At 39.0% G+C, this 27,010-nt stretch overlaps 1 protein-coding gene across 6 annotated transcripts in view; it reads left to right on the top strand.

The window, feature by feature from the left end:
* The window catches only part of MRE11 (MRE11 double strand break repair nuclease), an 84,755-nt gene that overhangs the window by 18,581 nt on the left and 39,164 nt on the right, over positions 1-27,010 (top strand). For all 6 annotated transcript variants that reach the window (XM_037029756.1, XM_037029758.1, XM_037029753.1 and 3 more), the window contains exons 8-13: positions 510-695; positions 1,595-1,766; positions 3,120-3,200; positions 8,331-8,457; positions 13,832-13,932; positions 15,324-15,497. In XM_037029756.1, coding sequence (XP_036885651.1) covers positions 510-695; positions 1,595-1,766; positions 3,120-3,200; positions 8,331-8,457; positions 13,832-13,932; positions 15,324-15,497 — 841 coding nt within the window. The remainder of the gene's footprint in view (positions 1-509; positions 696-1,594; positions 1,767-3,119; positions 3,201-8,330; positions 8,458-13,831; positions 13,933-15,323; positions 15,498-27,010) is intronic.

Below are 27,010 nucleotides of genomic sequence, written 5' to 3'. Positions count from 1 at the left end.
AGTAATCAAACAGGTGATGTTAAAAAATGACTAGGCATATTTAGAGATTTGTTTTTATTCTGCAGTGTTTAGGATTAGCTCTCTTCTGCTTTCTGTACTCTTTCTTGTTTTTGCTGTAAAACTAGACCTGTTTATAGGTTTTTGCTGTTAATAGAGCTCATGCTTTTCTGACTTGCCCAAAGCGGACTTTTCCTCTGAAAAGCCTTTTGTGACCTGCATCTAAATGTAGGACTGACTGCTTCCTCTTCTGGGTCTCCTACTCGTCTGTCCTGCGTATTTTTAAGCCCCTTGAAGAATTAGGTAATATCATTGTATTCTCGATCCCTTGCCCAGTTTGGCACATAGAAGAATGTAGTAAATCTTTAATAGAAGGATATAATAAATGTTTAATGGAAGGATGGAATAAATCTTTAATGAAAGGAGAAAAAAAGATGTGTCTAGAGTACTTAATATGATATTTTTCTATGTTTCTAAACATTTGTTATTTAATTTTTAAAATCTTGGTATAGGAGTAAACATGGAAATACTAACTTCATTCCAGAACAATTTTTGGATGACTTTATTGATCTTGTAATCTGGGGCCATGAACACGAGTGTAAAATAGCTCCAACCAGAAATGAACAGCAACTGTTTTATGTGTCTCAGCCTGGAAGTTCAGTGGTTACTTCTCTTTCCCCAGGAGAAGCTGTAAAGAAGTGAGTAACTGTTATATTTTTGAAATCAGTTACAAAAACATCTATATTGTTATAATCACCTCATAGTTTCAAAGTACTGGTGGTATTATTTATGTGATAGATTTATTTATTTATGAGGATTGATCATTTGATATAGTCTTGCTATTTTCCTAGATTTTAAGCCATTTTCAACACAACAGCATCCCAATGATGTTAATAATTTTGCTGCTTATGAGGCAAATTCAAAACTAAAATTTTTATTTATTAAATTTTGAGTTAGAGTGCTACAGATGATTACTAATTTCACAATGTTCAATAATGAACAGATTTACCTAAAACCATTTATGAGGTTTTTCTGGTAATAAATGCAGTATTACAGCATACCTCATTTCTTTTGGGGGGAGGGATTATGTAATAATGTAGTTAATGGTGACTAACAGTGGTTTTACCCTTTAATCCACTCAAGTCCTCATTATTAAGATGATAATAATAGGTTTAAAGAATATGGCAGTAGGATGTAAATTTGCTTTTTTTCTTCATAGTTTTGCAGCTAATTTATTTTAAGTGTGCATTTGCACATATACATACATAATACATATATGTGTAGACCTATATACCACGTATGCTACTATCACAGTCCTAATAACATTGTACTATACTTAACTGTATGTTTGTCTTCTACTAAACTGTATATTTGTTCAGCCAGGAAAAATGACGGATGAATCTATTTTCTTCTGAGGAAGAAGAATATTTAACATGTTCTCCCGGGACATAACATTAAATTGCTAAAAATATGTTTAAGGGTATGAATTTATAAAGAATTATTTTGTAGAAACTTAGAAATATGATAGTTTTGCTGTGCACATTGTCCTGAGGAAATGTATAATGTGGCCAGGCTTTCATTTCCCTCCTCATTTCAGACATGTTGGTTTGCTGCGTATTAAAGGAAGGAAGATGAATATGCAGAAAATTCCCCTTCACACGGTGCGGCAGTTTTTTATGGAGGATGTTGTACTGGCTGATCATCCAGACATTTTTAACCCAGATAATCCTAAAGTGACCCAGGCCATACAGAGCTTCTGTTTGGAGAAGGTAATTCTTCCAGATAAAGGTCAATGAGATCCACTTTAGTTGAGAGATCGTTTAATTGAATTAAATACTGCGTGGAGGGAAGTCGCTGTATTTGTTGCAGTCTCCTGGAGCCTGTGAGGAACCACTGTTGTTCAATCAATGAGTGTATCAAAAATCCTTTAAGTCTTCCAGATGGAAGATTGTTAATTATAGAAGAAGTTTTAACTAAGCCCCTCTCCCAGTGCCTTTCCCTCTTCTCAGAAACATATGTAATCATTTCTCTCTTTTTATCCTGATTTTATAATTTGTTCATTTTATCCATGAAAGCCAGCAGTGGCTTTGATGGGGGAATGGAGAGCCTTAACCTCTTCAACAGTCTCTGAGGGCATCCCTTTCACCCTCAAAGCTGCCCCAATTAAAGTCTTAAAATGTGTGTGCTGTATACCCTGTAGCTTCGCCATAGTCCCATACCTCCCCTTCCATGCAGACTGCCAGCTCTAACCCTTTACGGAAATTCTAGAGCCACTACAGAAGTTGGGGGAATCCATTTAAGAGTATGTAAGTCGACAGTTTAATAGCATTAATTGCTCACACTCAGTTCTTACTCTGTGCTAAGTCTTCTGGTTTGTATTTTATTCTCATAAGAACTCATATGAGGTAATAAGAATGCCAATAATAATTACCACTGATATTCATTGCTTACTTATTTATTACGGGCACCATGCAGAACATTTTGCGTTTAATCCACTCAACGATGCTGTGCGTAGGGAGATTCAACCGTCCACATTTTATAGAAGGAGGAACTGAACCTTCGATAAAGTAACTGGCCTAGTGTAACAGCTTTGCCAGCAACATGTAACTCACATAAACTGAGAAGTTTAAGAGGATGCTGGATTTCGAGGTGATTTGATCCAGAAGCTCAAATTAAGATTGTCTTTCTCTGTCTCTGTTTCTGTCTAGCCCTGTACCACCCATTCTGATGGTTTCTGTCTTCAACTTTACTGTAAGGAAGGCATTTTCACATGCCAGCTCACAGATTTCCATTATCCTTTTGGCTGAAAGAATCATTTTTTTTCCAGTAGCTCTAGTAAAACCCCTAGCATTGAGTTTCATTGGACTGAAGCCCTGCACTTGTCCCTGAACCCAGTCTCTGAAACCAGGAAGATGGAAAATGAGTTCATTGGTCAGGTGTTGGCCACGGAACCAGTAGTCTCTCTCAGCCTTGGCACAATTGACATTTTAGACTGGGTAATTCTTTGTTGCAGGAAGTTGTTCTGTGCATTGTAGGATTTTAACAGTATCCTCTGTGACCTCTACCCCACTGGATGCCAGTAGTGTCCCTTCCCCCAGTCATGACAATGTCTTTATTTTGAGATTGAAGAAATACTTGAAAATGCTGAACGGGAACGTCTGGGAAATTCTCAACAGCCAGATAAGCCTCTTATACGACTTCGAGTAAGTTCTGTTTTATTTTGTTTTATTTTGTTTTGTTTTATACTAAGTACTATTTTATTTATTTTTTAAAATGTATTTTATTAGCCCTGACTGGTGTAGCTCAGTGGATTGAGCGCGGGCCTGCGAACCAGAAGATTCCCAGTCAGAGCACATGCTTGGGTAGCAGGCCAGTTTCCGGCAGGGGCCAGTTCCCTGCAGGGGATGCATGAGAAGCAGCCATACGTTGATGTTTCCTTCCTCTCTCCTTCCCTTCCCCTCTAAAGATAAATAAATAAAATATTAAAATATATATATATATTTTATTGATTATGCCATTATAGTTGTCCTATTCCCCCCTTCATTCCTCTCCACCCTGGACACCCCTCCCCCACCATTCCCCCCCTTTCATTTATGTCTATGTGTCACAAGTTCTTTAGATTCTATATTTCCCCTACAATTCTTGCCCTCTCCCTATCTATTTTCTACCTACCATCTATTCTACTTATTTTCTGTACCTTCTCTCCCCTTCTCCTCCTCCCACTCCCCTGTTGCTAACCCTCCATGTGATCTCCATTTCTATGGTTCTGCTCCTGATCTAGCTGTCCTCTTGGTTTGCTTTTGTTTTAGGTGTGGTTGTTAATAACTGTGAGTTTGCTGTCCTTTCACTGTTCATATTTTTCATCTTCTTTTTCTTAGATAAGTCCCTTAACATTTCATATGATAAGGGCTTGGTGATGATGAACTCCTTGAATTAGATCTTATCTGAGAAGCACTTTATCTGTCCTTCCATTCTAAATGAAAGCTTTGCTGCATAGAGCAATCTTGGCTGTCGGTCTTTGGATTTCATGACTTGGAATACTTGTTTCCAGCCCCTTCTTGCCTGTAAGGTCTCTTTTGAGAAATCAGCTGACTGTCTGATGGGAAGTCCTTTGTAGGTGACTGTCTCCTTATCTTTTGCTGCTTCTAAGATTCTCTCCTTCATTTTAATCTTGGCTAATGTAATTATGATGTGCCTTGGTGCGTTCCTTCTTGGGTCCAACTTGTTTGGGACTCTCTGAGCTTTCTGGATTTCCTGGAAGTCTATTTCCTTTGCCAGATTGGGGAAGTTCTCCTTTATTATTTGTTCAGACAAGTTTTCCACTTGTTGCTGTTCCTCTTCCCCTTCTGGTATCCCTATAATTTGGATGTTGGAACATTTAAAGATGTCCTGGAGGTTCCTAAGCCTCTCCTCATTTTTTTTTGAATTTTTGTGTCTTCATATTTTTCTTGGTTGGTCATTTTTTCCTTCCTTCTGGTCCACTCCCTTGATTTGAGTCCCAGTTTCTTTTTCATCGCTATTGGTTTCCTGTGCATCTCCCTTCATTTCAATTAGATTAGCCTTCATTTATTCCTCTAATTTGTGACTAAAATCAACCAATTCTGTGAGCATCCTGATCAACAGTGTTTTGAATTGTGCATCTGAAAGGTTGCCTATTTCTTGGTCACTTAGAATTATAGGCTCTGGGGCTTTGAGCTGTTCTTGAGCCATAATGTTTTAGTCCCTTTGCACCTGTTATGTATGAGGGGCGGAGCCTTAGGTGTTCACCAGGGCGGGGTGACCCAGGTTGCTGGGTTGTGATACTGTACTTGGGGGCGGGGTCAGAGAGGGAAAAAAATGGCACCTTGCTCCACTCTACTCTCTCTCAGATTTCTGTCCCCTCTGTGGCTTCCCACAAGCAAATTGGGCCCTTCTGGTCCTGGTTCCGAGGTGTTTGGGCTTGTGTACCCTCCAGGATTCTGTGGGTCTTTCCAACAAGCTCTCTGGGAGCCACTCCTGGCACCCCAACCCCGGAAGTCTTTCCAATTGGTGCTTTCAGGCTCTAATTCTTGTCGCTGGGGCCCTAGCCAGAGCGGTCTGTCTCATTGTTCGCTCCTTCGCTTGGTTTATCTGCGTGCAAATGTGTGACTGTGGTTAGCCAGCCGCCCTGTGTCCTCACTGTGTCCGCCCATTGCCACCCCAAGCCTAGGATCTGCCAACCGCTGCTGCCGCTCATGCTCCTGAGTTGGTACCAAACGATCTTTCCTGCCTGACCCTGCTCCGCTGCTGACTCTGCCCCTCTTACCGGTCTGGCCGAATGATTCGTTGTTGTCAGACTTCTGTACAGTTCAATTTTCTGTGTTTTGGCTGCATTTTTGTTACTAAAACTTTGTTGTCTTTAAACTTAGTTATGCGAGGAGGCACAGTGTTTCCACCTACGCCTCCAACTTGCCCAGAAGTAGTACTATTTTAAATAAATTGAATTTCGTTGACTTTTAGAGGATAGTGTAAGGGGGGACCCACCCAAATAAATGGAATTATCTGCTGGAAGGTGAGGCCCTAGTAGTACAGCCTTCCCCTGCTAGGTGAGTGTGCTGAGAACCCATCTGTATCAGTGTACTAGCTGGCATTGTTGTGAGGCTGTGTTCAGCTTCAGTGAGTTTTTCTGAAGACTGAACGCATTTGCCCATTTCATGATGGGTGAATTACAAGTGCACCTACCTGCACCTTGCTGAGGTGTTTTTGACCAAAACGCCACGATCTCCATGCCCCACCTGCCTTACTCAGCTGATACTGCCCCAAGTGCCTTCTTTCCACCCCCACACCCCAATGAAAAAAGTTCTGAAAGGGGAACATTTTGCTGATGTGGAAGAGGTGAAACAAAAAATGGCAGAAGCACTAAAAGACATCAAAATTGATGAATTTAAAAACTTGAACAGTGGAAAAATGTCTTGATAGGCAATGTCTTGCTTGATGTCTTGATGTGAAAAATGTCTTGATGCAATGTCTTGCATCAAATAATACTTTGAAGGTGACTGAAGTTTAAATATAAGAATAAATGCACAAGTTTTTATAAATAAATTGTGGGGTTCTTTTTTTATGAGGTTTATTTCACTCTTTTTCACCTTTGCCTATGTGATCCTGCTGCCTGGAATGTGCTTTTCTTCTGTAATCTCTCCTTCAACAGCTACTTGACGCTTCCTCTCTTCAAAGAAGCCTTTCTAGACCTCCCTTCAGGGTCCATGCATCCGCCTTTGTGTCCTCAGTTTGCTTGCACATCCTTCTTACAGCACCCTTTCCTTCTGCTCGCAGTTATTATTTACATGTTTGTTTTCTCAGTCAGCTTGTGAATTTCTTGTCAACCAGGATTGTGTTTTATTCATGGCTGTATTCCTGGCTCTTAGCAGAGTTCCTAGCACATTGTGAACACTAAATAAAGTTTGCTTAATGAACAAGCATTGTGAATCTTAGGAGCAGGAAATTACAAATAAAGCGAAGATGGAGTATAATCATTAAAATGTCTGAAGCGTTTTGGGAAGATCCAGTAGCTTGAGCATTTCATATTTTCTGTTTATATCCTGGCAGCCATGGAGTTGGTCTGGGTAATACAAACATAGTTGCTTTGGGAGAACCACCTAGTTCTCTATCAGGGCAGAGGGTTCCACATTTCTCATCTCTCTTCCTGATACCATTAGGACCAATCAGACTTAAATAAAAAATTGGCATTCCTTTTCCTAAACTCAATAAATTATTAATTATTCATGAAACAAATGAACAGATATTTCCGTGTAAGTTACACTCAAAGGTACATTGTATCAACTAGGGGCCTCTTATTAATTCATTACTTCAGTGAACCAGTATTTATTGAATAACTTCTGTCCCACATACTGGGGGACACAGCAGTGATAACACAGATGAGGTGTTGAACTTGTGGAGCTTATGGGAGGTGGAGACCTGAGACATAATAAACAGCGAGTAAATGAACACAGGTCAGCTCATGCTAGGTGTGATGAAGCGTGTAAGAGGGTGGAGGTTAGGAAGTAGTCTGGATAGACTTGTGTTGCAGTGTAATGTCGGTTCCCAGAGCATGACACTGAGAGCAAGAACTAGTTTAGGGATGTGATTGTAGTTGACTCTTGACAACATGAATTTGAACTGGATAGGTCCACTTATATGTAGGTTTTTCATTAAATACTGTAAGTGTATTTTCCTTGTGATTTTCTTTTTTCTAGCTTATTTTATTGTAAGAATACAGTATATGATACATGTAACATACAAAATATGTGTTGATCAGCTGTTTATGTTATTGGTAAGGCTTCTGGTCAACAGGCTCTAATTTTTAAAAAGATTTTATTTATTTTTAGAGAAGGAGTAGGGAGGGAGAAAGAGAGGGAGAGAAACATCAATGTGCAAGAGAAACATCGATAAGTTAGTTGCCTCTCGCACATCCCCAACTGGGGCCTGGCCCAGAACCCTGACCAGAATCAAACCAGTGACCTTTCAGTTTGTGGGATGATGCCCAACCCGCTGAGCCACACCAGTCCTGCTGAGCCACACAAGTTCAACACCTCGTCCATGTTGTAATTTTTGAGTTAAGAGTTATCTCTTAGTCCTGGATGGTGTAGCTCAGTGGTTGAGCGCGGGCCTGTGAACCACATGATTACGGTTCGATTCCCAGTCAGGGCACACATGTCTGGGTAGCAGGCTAGTTCCCAGGAGGGGATGCACGAAAGGCAACCATACATTGATATTTCTATCCCTCTCTCCTTCCCTTCCCCTCTAAAGATAAATAAATAAAATCTTTAAAAAAAAAGAGTTATCTCTTAGAAAGAAATGTAGTATTATTCTTTTTAAAGGTCCTTGTACCACTATAGACTTCTTTAAAAACAGACTGCCTTAAGAGTGATTGTTAGTTCTAAGTAGGTTCTGTATTTTGAAGGGTATGTATTTCTCAAAGCTCACAGATTGATTCTTTTTGTATATGGATTTTCCCAGCATTTATTCTGGTTTAGAGTGAGAGAATATATGTAAGAGGGTACACCTGTTAACTAATGCATCTAGGGCCAGCATTTTATTTTGGTGGGGAATTTTGTTTCTGTTTTAGAAGTTTAAAAATTTGTTTAAAAATTCTACCAGTTGCTATATCTTGATTCCATCAAAGTGTTTTGAGTAAGCTTATAAATCTTTGAAGCTTTTATTTTTTCAGTAGATAAATGGTAAATACCATCAGTACCTATAAAATGAATGGTAGGACATTAATTTATTAACTTAAAAATTAAGTATTGAGCATAACCTAAATACTGAAATGGCAAACTGTTGTTACCTAGCCTTCATAGCTTATTCTGCATTTCCAGGTGGACTACAGTGGCGGTTTCGAACCTTTCAGTGTTCTTCGCTTTAGCCAGAAGTTTGTGGATCGAATAGCTAATCCAAAAGACGTTATCCATTTTTTCAGACGCAGAGAACAAAAGGAAAACATGGGTAAGCCAGTTATTTTTACAAATAAAAAAATGCTCTTACAGGGGTTATGCTTCAATAAAAGTATACAATAATAATGGAAAATGTTATTGTATGATTCTAGTATCTTAGTCAAACTGGTAGAATAATTAAATTTCTTGTCTTCTAAAATTTAGATAGCAGTCATTTTTAATACTTGTGTGGATATCAAAAAGAAATGGAGGTTTCTCTGCAGATGTACTTTTTTAAAATAGTGCTGCCGAGTACCAACACACACAGACTGTACAGATTAATTGCTCAAAATAAATATCTCTTATTTATTATGCATTTTTCATGTTCAGAGAGTGTATTCTCAAATTTTGCATTATTAAGTAAAGTACACTTTAAAGTACTTAAAGTTTTAATTAGTTATTAATGGTGCCTTACTTTAAAGTACTTTAAGTGTAGAGTGATTTAGGAAGATTCCAATCTTTTGAAATAGGAGGTATCCCACAGTTCGATATTTCTGATAATCAGATAATTAGTTTCCAGTTAACAATTTCCTAAAAATTAATTGTCCTTCTTTTAGCATTTATAAAACAGGTGATCTGATGGAAATAGTTGACCTTTGAGCAGCATGGGTTTAAACTGCACAGGTTCACTCATACATGGATTTTTTTCAGTAAATATGTACAATGCTGTATATTCCATATGATTTTCTTAGTTACATTATATTTCCTCTAGTTTGCTTTATTGTAAGAATATAGTATAATGCATATAACATACAAAATATGTATTAAGTAACTACTTATGTTATCTGTAAGATTTCCAGTCTACAGTAGGTTGTTACTGGTTAAGTTTAGGGGGAGTTAAAAGTTATACACAGATTTTCAACTGTGCATTGCGTTGGCATCCCTAACCCTCATGTTGTTCCAGGGTCAGTTGTAGTGTTTCTTCATAATAAATATATTAAATATAGAGGCTGCTTTCCTTAGAGCTATTGAGTCAGAATTTTTATAGAAAAATATGACTCTTGCTTACAGGTAAGCTACCTAGGTTCTTAAAAACTTTGATTAAAGGGGCTTCTATTTTTAGTGTCAAATTGTTATTAAAATTGTGTATGCTGGCCCTGGCTGGTGTAGCTCAGTGGATTGAGCGTGGGCCTGTGAACCAGAGGATCGCGGTTCGATTCCCAGTCAGGGCACATGCCTGGGTTGTAGTCCAGTTCCCTGCAGGCCAACTCCCAGCAGGAGACGCACAAAAGACAACCATACATTGATGTTTCTCTCCCTCTCTCCTTCCCCTCTAAAGATAAATAAATAAATAAAATCTTAAAAAATAAAAATAAAAATAAAATTGTGTATGGTGTTAATTCAACGTGAAATAGTCATTTAGAGATTTAAATGGAGCTCATAGAATACTGTTTTAGGGGGAAACATCTGTATCAGAGAATTGTATTTTCATGCTTTGAGTTTTAATTAGTTATTAATGGTGCCTTACTTTAATCATCCATCTTTATCAATTCCTTGAAATTTTATGAGTGTCACATTTATAATAGAATATAGAAGTAGCACAGTATGTTACTTGAGTGTTATTTATAGTCAGTTTTGTTCTAATGATCCCTTTTTTGTTTAAACATTAATTGCTTAATTGAAACAATGACCCCTTTGAATGTCTTACTGAAAGCATTTTTTGTTGTTTTGATCAGCTCTGCTACTTAAATACAGGTACATTTTGTAAACTACTTTACCCGATTTCTATAAAATCAGGATATTAACTGTGCCAGCCTCATAGGATTGTTGTTACACTGTGTATAAATGATCTTAACATAGTATCTGGTACTGTAAAATGTAGTAATCATATTTATGGAGTTATATTATTTCTACTCTCTTGGAATTCAAAAAAGATTTTTGTTTATTCGTCCTCACCACTTTGCAAGAGGCACACTGAACATTGTTGTGCCTCTTCATCCTCTAGGCTGTTGCATGTACTTTCCCCTCCATCTGAAGTAGATTTTCTTCTTCTGCAAGGCTTGATTCAAGTGATAGCTGCATTGGATAACTGCACATTATTCTCAGCCTTCTTTAAGAAGAATTAGTTTGTTTCTTCTCCATTTGTCATGTTCTCTGTTCTTACCTCTCTGTGGCACTCGTCACCCTGTATTGTAATCATTGGTTTTTATGGGCCGGGGATCCTATCTTTTTATCACTGTGTTTTCAACACCAGGTCCAACACTTGCTATGTAGTTAATCATTTGTTTCCCTGACAAAGATTATCAGCAGAGCAGATACTGGACCTTATGCTTCCTGACTTCCTACCCAGTACTCTTTATTCTTCACCTGCTGGCTTTTGAGACAACCATCTTGCTTAGGAATGTAGCAAAAGTGCTTTAAGTGTACATCCTATTTATCTCACAGAATATTAAAATGGTATGTACTTCAGAGCTGAGATTTAATTAAATTAATAATTTTAGATAGACTTCCGGCAAAGATGGAAGTGTAGGTAGACACACTGTGCCTCCTGGCACAACCAAAATAAGGACAACGACAATTTAGAAACAAAAAAACCCAAACAGTACTGACAGAAAATTGAATTGTATGGAAGTCCAGCAACCAAGGAGTTAAAGTAGACACATTCATCCAGACTGGTAGGAGGGGTAGAGTCGGGCTGCCGGGAGAGGGGTCGCGGCAAAAAAAGCGGCAGCTGGCAGATCCCAGGCACAGATTGGCAGTGGACAGACCCAGCAAGGTGGCAGATTGTGGAAGGGCGCGTCATGCAAGGTGGCTGGCAGACAGGGCAGTTCCACATTTGTGCGCTGATAAACCAGGTGAAACTGGGGAGCGAGACAGACCGCACAACCCAGGTGTCCAGTGCAGGGAAATAAAGCCTCAAAACACCAGTTGAAAACACCTATGGGGATTGAGGTGCTCCCAGTCTCATAGGAGAGCTCGGAGGAGAGACCCACAGGGTCCTAGAGCATACATAAGTCCACCCACATGGGAATCAGTACCAAAAGGGCCCAGTTTGCTTGGGGGAAGCAACAGAAGGGACTGAAATTTGGCAGAGAGTGGAGCAAGTGCCATTGTTCCTTCTTGGACCCCTCCTCCCCAAACAGCATCAGAATGCAGCAATGTGGGTTGCCCTGCCCTGGTGAATACGTAAGGCTCTGCCCCTCATTACCTAACAGGTGCGTCAAGACAAAAAAAATGGCCCAAATGAAAGAACAGATCAAAGCCCCAGAACAAATACAATGAAGCGACAAGATAGCCAGCCTACCAGATGCACAGTTCAAAGTATTGGTGATCAGGATGCTCACAGAACTGGTTGATTTTAGTCACAAATTAAATGAAAAAATGAAGGCTGTGCTAAGTGAGATGAAGGAAAATGCACAGGGAACCAATAGCGATGGAAAGAAAACTGGGACTCAAATCAATGGAGTGGACGAGAAGGAAGAAGAGAGTGAAGAAACAAGAATTCAGAAAAATGAGGAGAGGCTTACGAACCTCCAGGATATCTTTAAATGTTCCAACATTCGAATTATAGGGATACCAGAAGGGGAAGAGGACCAGCAACAAGTGTAAAAGTTATTTGAACAAATAATAAAGGAGAACTTCCCCAATCTGGCAAAGGAAATAAACTTCCAGGAAGTCCAGGAAGTGCAGTGAGTCCCAAACAAGTTGGACCCAAGGTGGAATACACCAAGGCACATCATCATTACATTAGCCAAGATTAAAATGAAGGACAGAATCCTACAAGCAGCAAGAGATAAGGACATAGTTACCTACAAAGGAGTTCCCATCAGACTGTCAGCTGATTTCTCAAAAGAGATCTACAGGCAAGAAGGGGCTGGAAAGAAGTATTCCAAGTCATGACCTACATCTAATATTGTTCTATCCAGCAAAGCTTTCATTTAGAATGGAAGGGCAGATAAAGTGCTTCTCAGATAAGCTCAAGTTAAAGGGGTTCATCATCACCAACCCCTTACTATATGAAATGTTAAAGGCACTTATCTAAGAAAAAGAAGATAAAAAAACATGTATATTAAAAAGACAGCAAACTCACAGTTACTAACAACCACACTGAAAACAAGAACAAACTAAGCAAACAACTAGACCAGGAACAGAACCACAGAAATAGAGATCACATGGAGGGTTAGCAACAGGGGAGTGGGAGGAGGAGAGCGAGGGAAAATGTGCAGAGAATAAGTAGCATAGATGGTAGGTAGAGAATAGACAGGGGAGGGCAAGAATAGTATGGGAAATGTAGAAGCTGAAGAACTTGTAAGTATGACACATGGACATGAACTAAAGGGGGAATGTAGGTGTGAGAGGGTGTGCAGGGTAAAGGGCAGTGAAGGGGGAGAAAATGGGACAACTAATAGCATAATAAAATATATTAAAATATAATTTTACTTTTTCATTAAGGACATTCTAAAGAGAAAATTTGTTTTGTTTTGAACGGTATGCAGTGATGACTGTTAGTAGAGTTCTGGGCTACTACCCTGACTCATTCCAGGACACTGGCAGGTTTACCTATGATTGCTTTTGTATTATCAGTGCAAATGTCATTATAGTGGAGAAGTAAATAATATCTTAGTGTTATTATTAAAGTAGTTTTCACTGTGAGCCCCTCCTGAAATGGCTTGGGGCCTGTGTAACAGTAGCTGCAAGAGATGTATTGGTTTAGGCAAAACGTTTGTTTGTTTTTTTCCATAAGATGGCTCTAGTAGCACTTAGCTGTCTTTACCTTCATTTGAAACAATTTTGTTAGATGATATTGTGACAGCTGTCATCTCAGAATGCATTTTTTAAAAAGTTTAAAATTGGAGAATTTTTGTGTAGCCATTTTAATACTGAAGATGGGAAAAATATGCAACCTTTTTGGCACATTATGCTTTATTATTTCAAGAAAGGTAAAAACGCAGTGTATAGAGAAGGTACTGTGACCGATCGAACATGTCAAAAGTGATTTGCAAAGTTTTGTGCTGGAGATTTCTTCCTGGACAGTGCTCCACGGTTGTGTAGACCAAGTTGAAGTCGACAGCTATCAGATTGAGGCCTTAACTGAGAACAATCAATGTTATAACCACGTGGGGGATAGCCAACATACTCAAAATATCCAAATCAATAAAATCATTGGTGAAATTGGAAAAGTGTGTCTTTTAATTTATGGAGAAAAACATATGGACTTCTTGGCCAACCCAGTACTACATGGAGATATGAAAAACAATTAGACTTTAGTGAAAAGACTGGCTATTAGCAAAAATCCTGTGTTTTTGCTTCAAAATTTACCACATTGAGCAAGCTGACAATTGATAAAATTTGGCCGTACTTTCTCTGCTGACAGCAACCTACACTGAGTTTGGGAACTTAACGTTATAATAGAAGCTGCTGTTTTTTCATGGACTTCTTTTTTCTAGGAGAAGAAATCAATTTTGGGAAGTTAATTACTAAACCTTCAGAAGGAACAACTCTAAGGGTAGAAGACCTTGTAAAACAGTATTTCCAAACTGCAGAGAAGGTAATTTCTTAATTACAGTTACAGTTTGAATGATGGCTATCTTATAATAACAGATTTTAATTTAGAATAAATATAATTGGTCGTTTAGATAAAAGGGACCCTCAAAATGTTTCCAAGAAGTAGTCAGGATGGCAATTAATTGTGTTCATTTATAGCTGCTATACACCAATATCAACGTTTTTAGTATTATTGTGGCTACTATTATTGATGTTGTTATCCTGTTTTCTTTTTATTGCTACGGTATAAGTCTGAATCCAGGATTTACGTTTCCTGCATCTGGATGTAATTTAGAACTGTATGATTAATATAGCCACAGGATTGTGAAGCTACTCTTATTGTCATGAGGGTGTGCCACTCTAAGGTCCTCTCGTTGTGCTAGTTGCCCATTGTTGCTGAAACAAATTCCACAAACCTAGTGGTTTAAACACAACACAGGTTTATTATTTTACAGTTTTTTAGGTCAGAAATCTGACACCAGTCTCACTGGACTAAAATTGAGGGGCAGCAGGGCTGTGTTCTTTTCTGGAGGTTCCAGGGTAGACTCAGTTCCTTATCTTTTCTAGTTTCTAGAGGTGCCCGCCTTTTGTGCTTCATGGGCTTCTTCCATCTTCAAAGCCAGCAACATTGTATCTCTCTGGCCGTTTTCTCTGTTACATCTCTCTCTGACTCCCTTCTTCAGCTTTCCTCTTCCACTTTTGAGGGTATTCATAATTACACTGGCCTTACCTGGATAGTCCCTGACAATCTGGTATTATAGCCAGCTGGTTAGTAACCTTAGTTCCATTTTGCTATGGGACATTGTCAAGGTCCCAGAGATCAAGATGTGGACATCTTTAGGGGGCTGTTATCCTGCCTACCACACTGGTTAACCTGATCTTTCTGAATCATCAGCAGCCACTACTGGTCTCTGTGTCCCAGCCCCTCAAGCCTTCACATTTTCACTTGTCCTGTACTCCTGCTTGTTTTCATTCTGCTTTTTCTGGCTCTTAATGTGTATCACTGGACTTAACTATAGTCCATTGTTTTGTTTTCCCTTCAATAACTAGATAACATATGTTTTTTTCCCCCCTGGAAATAATGTTCTATAATTTTCCCTGTTTATCCAGAATTATTTTGTAAGGAATAGATACTGTTTTCTGCATCCAGNCTTCACATTTTCACTTGTCCTGTACTCCTGCTTGTTTTGTTTTCATTCTGTTTTTTCTGGCTCTTAATGTGTATCACTGGACTTAACTATAGTCCATTGTTTTGTTTTCCCTTCAATAACTAGATAACATATGTTTTTTTCCCCCCTGGAAATAATGTTCTATAATTTTCCCTGTTTATCCAGAATTATTTTGTAAGGAATAGATACTGTTTTCTGCATCCAGTGATCTGTCTCTCTCTTACAGAATGTGCAGCTCTCACTTCTGACGGAAAGGGGAATGGGTGAAGCAGTACAAGAGTTTGTGGACAAGGAAGAGAAAGATGCCATAGAGGAATTAGTGAAATACCAGTTGGAAAAAACACAGCGATTTCTTAAAGAACGTCATATTGATGCCCTAGAAGAGAAAATCGATGAAGAGGTGAGGAACTAATTTGGCCGTAGATGGTCCCTCAAGAGTAGCTCTGAGTTTCATTCTGGTAAACCACTAATTACTTACACTGGTTGGTTTCAGCTTCTCATCTATAAAATTGAGATAAAAAAATGAGATTTAAGTTAGAAAATATCTAGTAAATATCTAGAACAGTCTTAAATATGATTGATACTCAATAAATGTTAGTTTTGTTCTCCATAGATGGTATTTTTCTGGAAGATCATAAAAATGCTTTAAACTGAACTTTGTAGGATACAAATTTCTGTTCATTTCAATTTTTTAGTAGTTTGAGATTTTGAATTTTATCTAGAAAACGCATCTTCTAAGCATAAAAGCCGTGGACAATGACAGAGAAGAAACTGTAGACTACATAAAAATTTTAAATGTTGTATGACAAATGTCAAAAAATAACTTGAAGCCCTGGCTGGTGTAGCACAGTGGTTTCACCACAGGCCTGTGAACCAAAGGGTCGCAGTTCGATTCCCAGTTAGGGCACATGCCTGGGTTGCAGGCTATGTCCCAGTACAGGGCACATGAGAGGCAGCCATACATTGATATTTCTCTTTCTCTTTCCTTCCCTTCCCCTTTAAAGATAAATAAATAAAATATAAATAAATAAATAAAGAACTAGAAAGTATTGATATGGGGAAAATATTTGGATATGGGCAGAAGAAGGGTTAATATTCTTGCATGATATTAAAGTGCTCTTATAAATCTTAAGAAAAATTTTAAACATCTCAGTTGAACAATGAAGAAAGGGCATCAATAGATGGTTCGCAAAATAAAATGGTGTTTAGGCTAGGATAGTTTAGAAGCTCATTAAAAATACTGCTTACTCTTGAACAACATGGGAGTTATAAGGGCTGATGCCTGCATGGTCAAAATTTTGTGTATAATTTTTGACCCCAAAACTTAACTACAGATGTCTCTCAGTATTTGTAGAGGATTGGTCCCAGAAACCACCACCCTGAACCCCAATACCAAAATCTGTGCATGGTCAAATTTCCTGTATAAAATGGTGTAAAACATCTAATATAGTCAGCTCTATTATTTGTTAAGTTTACAGATGTGAAACCTGGGTATATGGAGAGCTGGCTGTTTATTTGTTGAAAAAAAATCACATATAAATGGACCTGCTCTGTTCAAACTTTATTGTCTTAAGGGTTGACGATATTTTTTATTATTTAAAGCAGCAACAATTTGAGAAAAATATTTACTATGCTAATGCTGGAAGTACCAAGTTTTGAACAGCTGCACTGAAAAGCAGTTTGACAGTGTATATCAAGATGGTTAAGATTTACTTTTTAACTCAGCTCTGGGGAATATTTAAATATAATAGTGAGGTAGAGATTTGTATATGGAGAAACTCGGTATTATCTGAAGAAGGGAAAAATTGGAAAAGTTTTATTAAAATAAATGTTGACAGCTCTAGCCAGGTAGTCGGTTGGAGCATCATCCCATGCACCAAAAGGTTGTGGGTTCAATTCCTAGTCAGGGCACATACCTAGGCTGCAGGTTCGGTCTCTGGTCAGGATGCATTTGGGAGGCAACCAACTGTATGTTTCTCTCTCTCATGTCCTTTTTCTCTGAAATCAATAATCATATGCTCAAATGAGTATTTAAAAAGTAATAAAATAAATGTTGACACATATACATTGTAGAATACTGTGCAGCCATTAAAAATTACACTTTTGAAGACATTTCCAATGTTAGTGAGAAAAGAATTTCAAACATGTGAAACTGTACACAATGTGATCTTTTGATCTCGTTTATTTTTATTGTGTACGTGTACACAAAAAACAGAAGATTCCTGACTTTGTATCCCTCTGTTTTGCCAAATTCATTTATGAGGTTGAGTGTTTTTTTTGGTGGAGTCTATAGGATTTTCTATGTGCACTTTTATGGTGTCCTCAAACAATGACAGTTTTGCTTTGTCTTTTCCAATTTGGATGCCTTTTATTTATTTTTTTCTTGTCTGATTGCTGTGGCTAGGACTTCCAATACTATTTTGAATAGAAGTAGTGAAAGCAGACATCGTTGTCTTGTTCCTGATCTAAGTGGGATAGCTTTTAGTTTTTGCCCATTGAGTCCATTTACATGATGGATTACTATTCAGCAGAAGGAAGGTAGAAGCTCCCACACTTTGAGATAGCATGGATGAAACTGGAGAGCATTATGCTAAGTGAAATAAGCCAGACCATGAAAGACAAATACCCTATGATCTCACCTATAAGTGGAACCTAATCAACAAAACAAACAAGAAAAATATAACCAGAGACATTGCAATTAAGAACAAACTGAGAGTATCCAGAGGGATAATAGGGAGAAAAAGGAGAAGGGTTGTTAAGGAACATGTATAAAGGACACATGGACAAAGCCAGAGGAGGGTAGGATTGAGGTTGGGAGGTGGGGATGGCTGGGTGGGGGAAGAGTGGTGGCGGGAAAATGGAGACAACTATACTTGAACAACAATTTAAAAAATATTTTTAAAAATGGCAGAAAATATTCCAGACATTATCAGTGCTTATGTTCAGGTAGTGGAATTATAGGGGATCATTTCCATTTTTTTCCAAATTCCCTCTAAATAGAAGAACAAAACATTATTTTGAAAACTCATTTCTTTTGACTTTTATTTTTTATTAAATGATTTTTTATTGTATTTTTTTCCATTGCTATTTACTTCTCTTATACTTCCCCTGCTCCCACAATCATCACACTATTGTCTATGTCCATGAGTCCTTTTTCCTTTTTGCTCAGTCCCTCCACCCTCTACCTGCTCCTCCCTTTGCTGTCATCCTGCTCTCTATGAGTCTGTCTTTGATTTGTGTGTTAGTTCAGTTTGTTCATTAGATTGCACTTATGAGTGAAATCATATGGTATTTGTCTTTTTCACTTAGCATAATCTTCTCCAGGTTCATTCATACTGTTGTAAAGGGCAAAACTTTCTTCTTTTCATGACCAAGTAGTATTCCATTGTGTAAATGTCCCATAGTTTCATCCACTCATCCACTGAATAAAAATTGTAGAAGAAAACATAGGCACCAAAATCTTGAACATAGCTTGTAGCAATATTTTGTCAGTTATATGTTCCCAGGCAAGTGAAAACAAAAGAAAAATAAACAAATGGGACTATATCAAACTAAAAAGTTTTTGCAGAGCAAAGGAAATTATCAACAAAACAAAAAGACAACCTACACAATGGGAGAATATATTCACTGATACATCCAATAAGGGGTTAATATCCAAAATTTACAAGGAACTTATAAAACTTAACACCAAAAAAACAACCCAACTAACAAATGGGCTAAGGACCTGAACAGACACACCTCCAAAGAGGACATATAGATGGCCGATAGACATATGAAAAGATGCTCAATCTCACTAATCATCAGAGAAATGCAAGTTGAAACTACAATGAGATATCATTTCACACCTGTCAGAATAGCTATTATCAACAAATCAACAAATAGCAAGTGCTGGTGAGGATGTGGACAAAGGGGAACCCTTTTGCACTGTTGAGGGGAATGCAGTTTGGTGCTGCCACTGTGGAAAACAGTATGGAGACATCTCAAAAATTAAAATGGATCTGCCTTTTGATTCTTTGACTTTAATGTTAGTGCTTTTAGTTGACATGATTCTCTTAAAGCCTTATGTTGTCAAGGAACAAGTAGTAATATTCAGTGAAAAGTACTTTCTTAGGACAGGTAATCCACTTTCTAAAACCGCTCACTGATTCTGGATGTGTTGGCTTCATAAGTGGATTTGTCAGTTAAGTACAAGAAATAAAAGATGACTATCCCTACTAAAAGTGAAATACAAAACTATAAAGCTCCTAGGAGATAACAAAGGAGAAAACCTAGAGAACCTTGTATATGTTGATGACTTTTTACATACTTTAAAGGCACTATCTGTGAAAGAAACAATTGGTAAGTTAGACTTCATTCAATTTAAAAACCTGCTCTGAATAAAACAAGAAAATGAGAAGATGGGCCATGGATTAGTAGAAAATAGTTGCAAAAGATATACCTGATGGACTATTATCTAAAATGCAAAGAACTCAAAGTTTCAAGAAAACAAACAACCCGATTAAATAAATGGGACAAATACCTTAATAGACACCTCACCAAAGAAGACCTACAGGTGACAAGTAAGCACATGAAAGGGTCTCTGTGTCATGTCATTAGGGAAATGGAGATTAAAACAACAGTGAGATATACCACTACATAATTCATTAGAATGGTCAAAGTCCAAAACTTTTCTTTAAAGTATTTTTTATTGATTATGCTATTACAATTTCCCCCCTTGATCCCTTCTCTACCCTGCTCCCCCAACCCTTCAGCATTCCCCGCCCCCTTAGTTCATGTCCATGGGTTGTACATATAGGTTCTTCAAGTCCTCTGTTTCCTATACCATTTTTATCTTTCCCTGTCTATTTAAAGCCTACCAATTATGCTTCTTCCTTGAACCTTTCCCCCTATTCCTCCATTCCCCCTCCCCACTGAACTCCCTGTGTGTAATGTCCATTTCTCTGATTCTCTTCCTGTTCTGGTTGTTTGCTTAGTTTTTGTTTACATTGTTTTTCTTTTAGGTTCATTTGTTGATAGTTGTAAGTTCTCATGTTACTGTTCGTATTTTTTATCTTATTTTTCTTAGATAAGTCCCTTTAATGTTTCATATAATAATAATATGGCTTGGTGATGATGAACTCCTTTAATAATAACTCCATATAATAAGGGCTTGGTGATGATGAACTCCTTTAACTTGACCTTATCTGGGAAGCACTTTCTCTGCCCTTCCATTTTAAATGAAAGCTTTGCTGTACAGAGTAATCTTGGGTGTAGGCTCTTGCCTTTCATGACTCAGAATACTTCTTTCCAGCCCCTTCTTGCCTGTAAGGTTTCTTTTGAGAAATCAGCTGACAGTCTGATGGAACTCCTTTGTAGGTAACTGTCTCCGTTTCTCTTGCTGCCTTTCAGATTCTCTCTTTATCTTTAATATTTGGTAACTCAATGATGATGTACCTTGGTATATTCCTGTTTGGGTCTAACTTCTTTGGGACTCTCTGGGTTTCCTAGACTTCCTGGAAGTGTTTTCTTTGCCAGATTGGGGCAGTTTTTCTTCATTTTTTGTTCAAATAAGTTTTCAATTTCTTGTTGTACTTCTTCTCCATCTTGCACCCCTATAATTTGGTATTGGAATGTTTAAAGTTGTCCCAGAGGTTCCTAAGCCCCTCTTCCTTTTTTTTTTTTTTTTCTTTTTCTTTTTGAATTCTTGTGTCTTCATTTTGTTCTGGTTGGATGTTTATTTTTTCCTTTTGTTCCAAATCTTTGATTTGAGTGCTGATTTCCTTCGTGTCACTGTTGGTTCTCTGAATATTTTGCTTTATTTCATTTTTGGTATCTTTCATTTCTTTTTCATTTTTTGACTGAGCTCAATCAGATCTGTGAGCATTTTGATTACCAGGGCTTTAAATTCTTCATCAGATGGGTTGGCGATTTCCTTGCTTAGTTCTCTTTCTGAGGTTTTGCTCTGTTCTTTCATATGGGCCCTATTTTTTTGTCTTGGCACAGCTGGTAGGTTGTAAGGGGGTAGAGCCTTAGGTATTCACCTGGGCAGGGCAACCCTCCTTGCTGCCTTTGGTGCTGCCTGTGGGGGAGGGGCCAGAGAGGGAACAGTGCAGCTCACCTGCTCACCTCCAGCGCACTTTTCAACAAACTCTTGTGTGAGACTGCACCCAGTCGTAGCCCACAGTCCACTCCGAGTCTCAGTTTTCCGCTTAAGTGAGCCCCTCCATCGCAGCCCACTGAGGTCCGCACCCAGCCCTGCCCCTAGGTCTGCCACCTTGAGTCGATTTTTCTGAGTTGGCCCATGTGGTCCACTACCTTACTGATCTGGTTGTTCTGATTGATTTTTTGTTTTTTCCTTGGTTGTCAGAGTTCCATGCAGTTTGGTTTTCTGTGCTTTTGGTTGTTTATTGATTTTTAGGTTGGTCGTTACCTCCTTTTGGTTGTGCCAGGAAACGAAGGGTTTCTACCTATGCTTCTGTGTTAGCCAGAACCTGTTGATCCAAAATCCAAAACTCCTGACAATCCAAGTGTTGGTGGTAATGTGGAGCAACAGGAGTGCTCATTCATTGCCCCGGGGAAATAGAGAGTGGTAGAGCCACTCTGGAAGACAGTTTGACAGTTTCTTATAAAAGTAGATATACTCTTCCTATATGATCAACAATTATACTCTTTGGTATCTGCCCAAAGGAGTTGAAACACGTCTAAACAAAAACCTGCACATGATGTTTATGGCAGCTTTATTGCCAAAACTTGGAAGCAACCATAAGTGTCCCGTAGTAGGTGAATGAATATGTAAACTGTGAAACATCCAAATGGCAGAATATTATTCAGCACTAAAAAGAAGTGATCCATTGAGCCATGAAAATATATACTACTGAATATTAGTATTACCTAATTAAATGTATATTAATATTAAATGTAATTACTATTAATTAAATCCATACTACTGAGTGAAAGAAGCCAATCTGAAAAAGAAACATCATACATGACTTCAACTGTGTAACATTCTGGACGAGGCAAAACTGTGGAGACGAAAGGTAGTGGTTGTGAAGAGTATGGCACGGGTGGGGGGAAGGGGTGAGTAGGTTGAGCACAGGATTCTTAGGGCAATGAAACCACTCTGTATATTATAATGGTGTATACATGTCGTGTGTTCAAACCCATAGATTGTACAATATAACACCAAGAGTAAATGCTACAGTAAACTATGGAGTTTGAATGATAATGATGTATCATGTAGTTATACATGAGTTATAACAAATGTACCAGTCCTGGTGGGGAATGTTGACAATAGGGAGGCCATGCGTATGTGGGGCAGGAAGTATATGGGAAAACTCTGTACCTTTCTTTCAATTTTGCTGTGAAACCAGAGCTGTTCTTTTTTTTTATAAATTCTTTTTTTAAAAGATTTTATTTATTTATCTTTAGAGAGGAAGGGAAGGAGAGAAGGAGAGAAACATCAATGTATGGTTGCCTCTTGTGAGTTCCCTGCTGGGAACTGGCCTGCAACCCAGGCATGTGCCCTGACTGGGAATCGAACCGCGATTGTGTGGTTCACAGGCCCTCGCTCAATACACTGAGCTATACCAGCCAGGGAAAACCAGAGCTGTTCTTAAAAAAAAAACTAAGAAAGCCCCAAAACATAACCATCTGCACGTGGATTGACATCATAACCCCTGCCCGAGAGCCTGTGTGTGTGTGTGCACGCATGGCGGAGCATGGTGGCCAAGAGCGAGGACTCTGGATCACACCACCTGTGTCCAAAATCAAAGTCCTTACTAGCTGTGTAACCAGTGAATTATTCAACCTCTCTGCCTCAGTTTCCTCATCTATGAAATGGGGTTAATAATAGAACACAGGTAGCAAGCACAAGGCCCTTGGGCTGAATCTGTCCCTCCTTGTTTTACCTGACTGGCAGCGCTGAGCTCCTTGCCCCTAGTTAAGGAGTAATCACATTTATACAGTCCTAAAATTACATTCGGCCCTTTGAAGGCAACTGGGAGGCTGATGTGGCCCCCATTGAAAATGAGTTTAACATCCCTGTAATAGAACCTCCTTCAAGGCAGTTGTAATACGTGGAAAGTTCTCAGAACACTTGTTGGCACATAGTGTCTGTTCAGTGTTTTTTCTCTCATTTCTCTCCTATGAATGACTCAGCACTTTGGGTATGTCACACAGTGCACTTTTACATACTATTGTAACCTTTTTTTTAAAGTTGTTATTGCTGTATTTCCTCCTGCTACTGAATCATAATGAACATACTGTTATTTCTTTCAACAAATAAGTCTGGATCCTATTTCCCTTTAGCTACTGCTCTATTTTTTGTTTGTTTGTTTGTTTCTTTTTTACAGCAGAATTGCTTCAAGAAATTTTCAGTATTTGTTGCCCTGATTATTCTTTCTCCTTTTTCTCGTCAACCCATCTATTCAGGGGTTTTTACCTCATTAGTCCAGTGATTCTGCTCTTGTCACAGTTACTGATGACCTCCATTGCAGAGTCTACTGGCAGTTCTCCATTATAAAGTTCACGTGACCTCTTCTTAAACCTTTTTTTTCTTGGTGTTTAGGACTCCACACTCTCCTAGTTCTCTTAGGAGATGTGTATTCTTAGTGTCTATTGTTGAGTCTTTTCATCTTTCCAACCCCTTTAGTTGCAGTCCTCAGAGCTCAGTCCTTGGGCCCCTTTGTTCATCCACACACTCCCTTTTGTAGTTTCATCCAGCTTCCTAGCTTTAAATATCTGTCTGGTGCTGACTTTCGAAAGTCAAGCCAAAACCTCTCCTCTCAGCTCAAGACTTGCATAGCTAATAGCCTGCTAAACATTTCCACTTGGATGTTTAATAGAAATCTCAAACTTTTAGCATTTCCATCATAATTGCTAATTCTCAGCCCCTGCTCTATCTGTGTAGTATTCTTTTCTTTGTTTAGATTTATTTAATTATTGTTCAAGTGCAGTTTTCTGTCTTATATTCCCAGCCTTGCCCACCCCCCACCCCCGGTGCTCCCCACCTCTCTCCCATTTCCACCCCGCACCTTAGTTATTGTCCATGTGTCCTTTATGCTTGTTCCTGTGAATCCTTCCCCTTTTCCCCTGTGATTCTCTCCCCTCTGGTCCCTGTCAGCCTGTTCTGTATTTCAGCGTCTTTGGTCATATTTTGCTTGCTTGTTCGTTTTGTTGTTTAGGATCCTGATAAAGGTGAGATCATACGGTATTTGTCTTTCACCACCTGCCTTATTTCACTCAACATAATGCTTTCCAGTTCCATCCATGTTGCAAAGGGTAGGAGCTCCTTCTTTCTGCTGCATAGAATTCCATTGTGTAAATGTACCATAGTTTTTGGATCCATTCATTTACTGATGGGCACCTAGGTTGCTTCCTACTCTTAGCTATTGTAAATTGTGCTGCTATGAACATTGGAGTGCATAGGTTCTTTTGGATTGGTGTTTCAGGGTTCTTAGGATATACTCCTAACAGTGGAATCGCTGGGTCAGAAGACATGTTCATTTTTTGTTTTCTGAGAAAATTCCGTACTGTTTTCCATAGTGGTTGTACCAGTCTGCAATCCCACCAACAGTGAACTAGGGCCACCTTTTTCCTACAACCTCTCCAGCACTTGTTGTTTGTTTCTTTGTTTATGATAGCCATTCTGACTGGTGTAAAGTGGTATCTCATTGTGGTTTTAATTTGCATCTCTCTGATAGCTATTGATATCGAGCATCTCTGCTATTGGAGACTCTCTGAGCTTCCTGGATTTCCTGGAAATCTATTTCCTTAGCCACACTGGGAAAGTTCTCCTTTATTATTTGTTCAATAAGTTTTCCACTCATGGCTGTTTTTTTTTTCCTTCTGGTATAATGTGTATATTGGAATGTTTAAACATGTCCTGGAGGTTCCTAAGCCTCTCCTCATTTTTTTGACTTCTTGTAACTTCACTTTTTTCTGTTTGGTCATTTCTTCCTTCCTTCAGGTCCACTCCATTGATTTGAGTCCCAATTTCCTTTCCATCACTATTGGTTTCCTGTGCATTTCCCTTCATTTAAATTAGTTTAGCCTTCATATGTTCCTCTATTTTGTGACTAAAATCAACCATTTCTATGAGCATTCTGATCACCAGTGTTTTGAACTGTACATCTGGGAGGTTCACTATTTCTTTTTCGCTTGGAATTATCAACTCTGGGGCTTTGAGTTCTTCTTGAGCCATGTTTTGGACTGTTCGTGCCTGTTACGTATGAGGAGCGGAGCCCTGGGTGTTCACCAGGGCGGGGCAACTCAATCTCTGGGTTGTGACCCTGTATGTGGGGGCGGGGCCAAAGGAAAGCAGTGCTGTTCCCCTCTGTTGCCTACCGCCGCTGGGGCCCTCGCGGTCTCGTCCCACTGCCTGCGAATATGGGAGTGTGGTCAGCCTGCCGCCTTGCATCCTCACTGGGTTCGCTGTTGGGGCCTGTGCGGTCCATCTCACTGCTCACTCCTCTGCTGGTTTATCTGCTCGCGAATGTGTGACCGTAGTCAGCCTGCTGCCCCATGCCCTCACTGGGTCTGCCCAATGCTACCCCGGCTGCCTGGGCACCTGGGGTCAGGGGATCCTTTCTGCCCGACCGTGCTCCGCTGCTGGCTCCACCCCTCTTACCGGTCCGGTTGAACGGTTAGTTGTTGTTGGACTTCCGTATAGTTCAATTTTGTGTTTTTTGGCTGTGTCTTTGTTTACTAAACCTTTATTGTATTCAAACTTGGTTGTGGGAGAAGGCACACTGTTTCCACCTATGCCTCCATCTTGGCGGAAGTCCCCTCCTTTTTCATGTTGATATAGTTTGTGGTGAGTTCATTGTAGCTCCCCTGTAGTTTCTGGTAGCTCGTTGTGAGCTCTTTGAACTTCCTGGTAATCGAACTTGGTGTTTTGAGTTCAATATCTAATAGTTGACTTGCCTCTATTTCATCTAACATTCTTTCTGAGACTTCCACCTTTTCTTTCATTTGGGGATTGTTTCTTTGTCTTCTCATTGTTTGTGAGACTCTTCTTGTTAGCCTCAGCTTGTTAAATTGTTCTGACACCCTGGGTTTATGGTGTGAACTTCTGTGGTAGAATACCTATGAAATTCAGTGGTGCAGTCTCCTTCTGGTATCTTGATATTCTCCACTTCCACCTACTCCTTTTTTTGTGCATGTGTGATCAGTTGGAGGGGGAGGCAAAATGGCTTATGAGAGCAGAAGATTATTTTATGTTATTTACATTCATGGCCGGTAGAGAAGAAATAGAAAATCTTTAGGCTATATATAGTGTTAACAGTAATTTTTGACCCAACTTGTCACTTTTAAGAAAGGTTGGACAAAAGATAAGTCTCTTGTTGGGAAGGGAAGGCTTGTGAGTTGGATCTAAAAAGCAGTGAGATTGGGGGCGGTCAGATTTTGAGGTAAGGTGAGAGTAAAGAATAGTAACTAGGTGTAGCGTGTGAGCAGATAGAGTTAATCACTACAGTAATAGAATTTAGGAACCTGTAAGGTGGTCTAAGGTGTGAGAGATGTGTTGTGAAGTATTTACTGTTGTATAGAACAGCAATTATTTACAGTAATATTAGAGCAACATTCACGTGACAGACTCTATGTGATCTGTCTGAATGGGGGTTATAGAGCTTGGGTAGTATGCCAAAGGAAAGCAAGTGGTGTGAAGTATAGAAAATTAGCAATGCACTGTGGAGGAAAGAGCAGGGGAAACCTGTCAAATAGTACAACATAACCAGCCAGGACTAAGAAACCTGTTCAGAAAAAGGAGGAATACAAAGATATTAAAATAAAAAAGTGAGAATAATGCAAAAAATAATAATACACCTGTGCAACAACTTGAGGCTTCTCTGCTATAGCAAAGTGAAATTTGTCTCTCTGTCTCTACTGTTGAGATGGCCCCTCTTTGGGTCCCACTCTGGTCCTTTCCAGTTCCCA

The sequence above is a fragment of the Sturnira hondurensis genome, unplaced genomic scaffold, assembly GCF_014824575.4.
Source record: "Sturnira hondurensis isolate 20B ecotype Veracruz unplaced genomic scaffold, ASM1482457v3 Scaffold0020489, whole genome shotgun sequence".
NCBI classification, from domain to species: domain Eukaryota; kingdom Metazoa; phylum Chordata; class Mammalia; order Chiroptera; family Phyllostomidae; genus Sturnira; species Sturnira hondurensis.
Note: the sequence above shows the minus strand (reverse complement) of the source record. Positions and strands in the feature narration are given on the sequence as shown.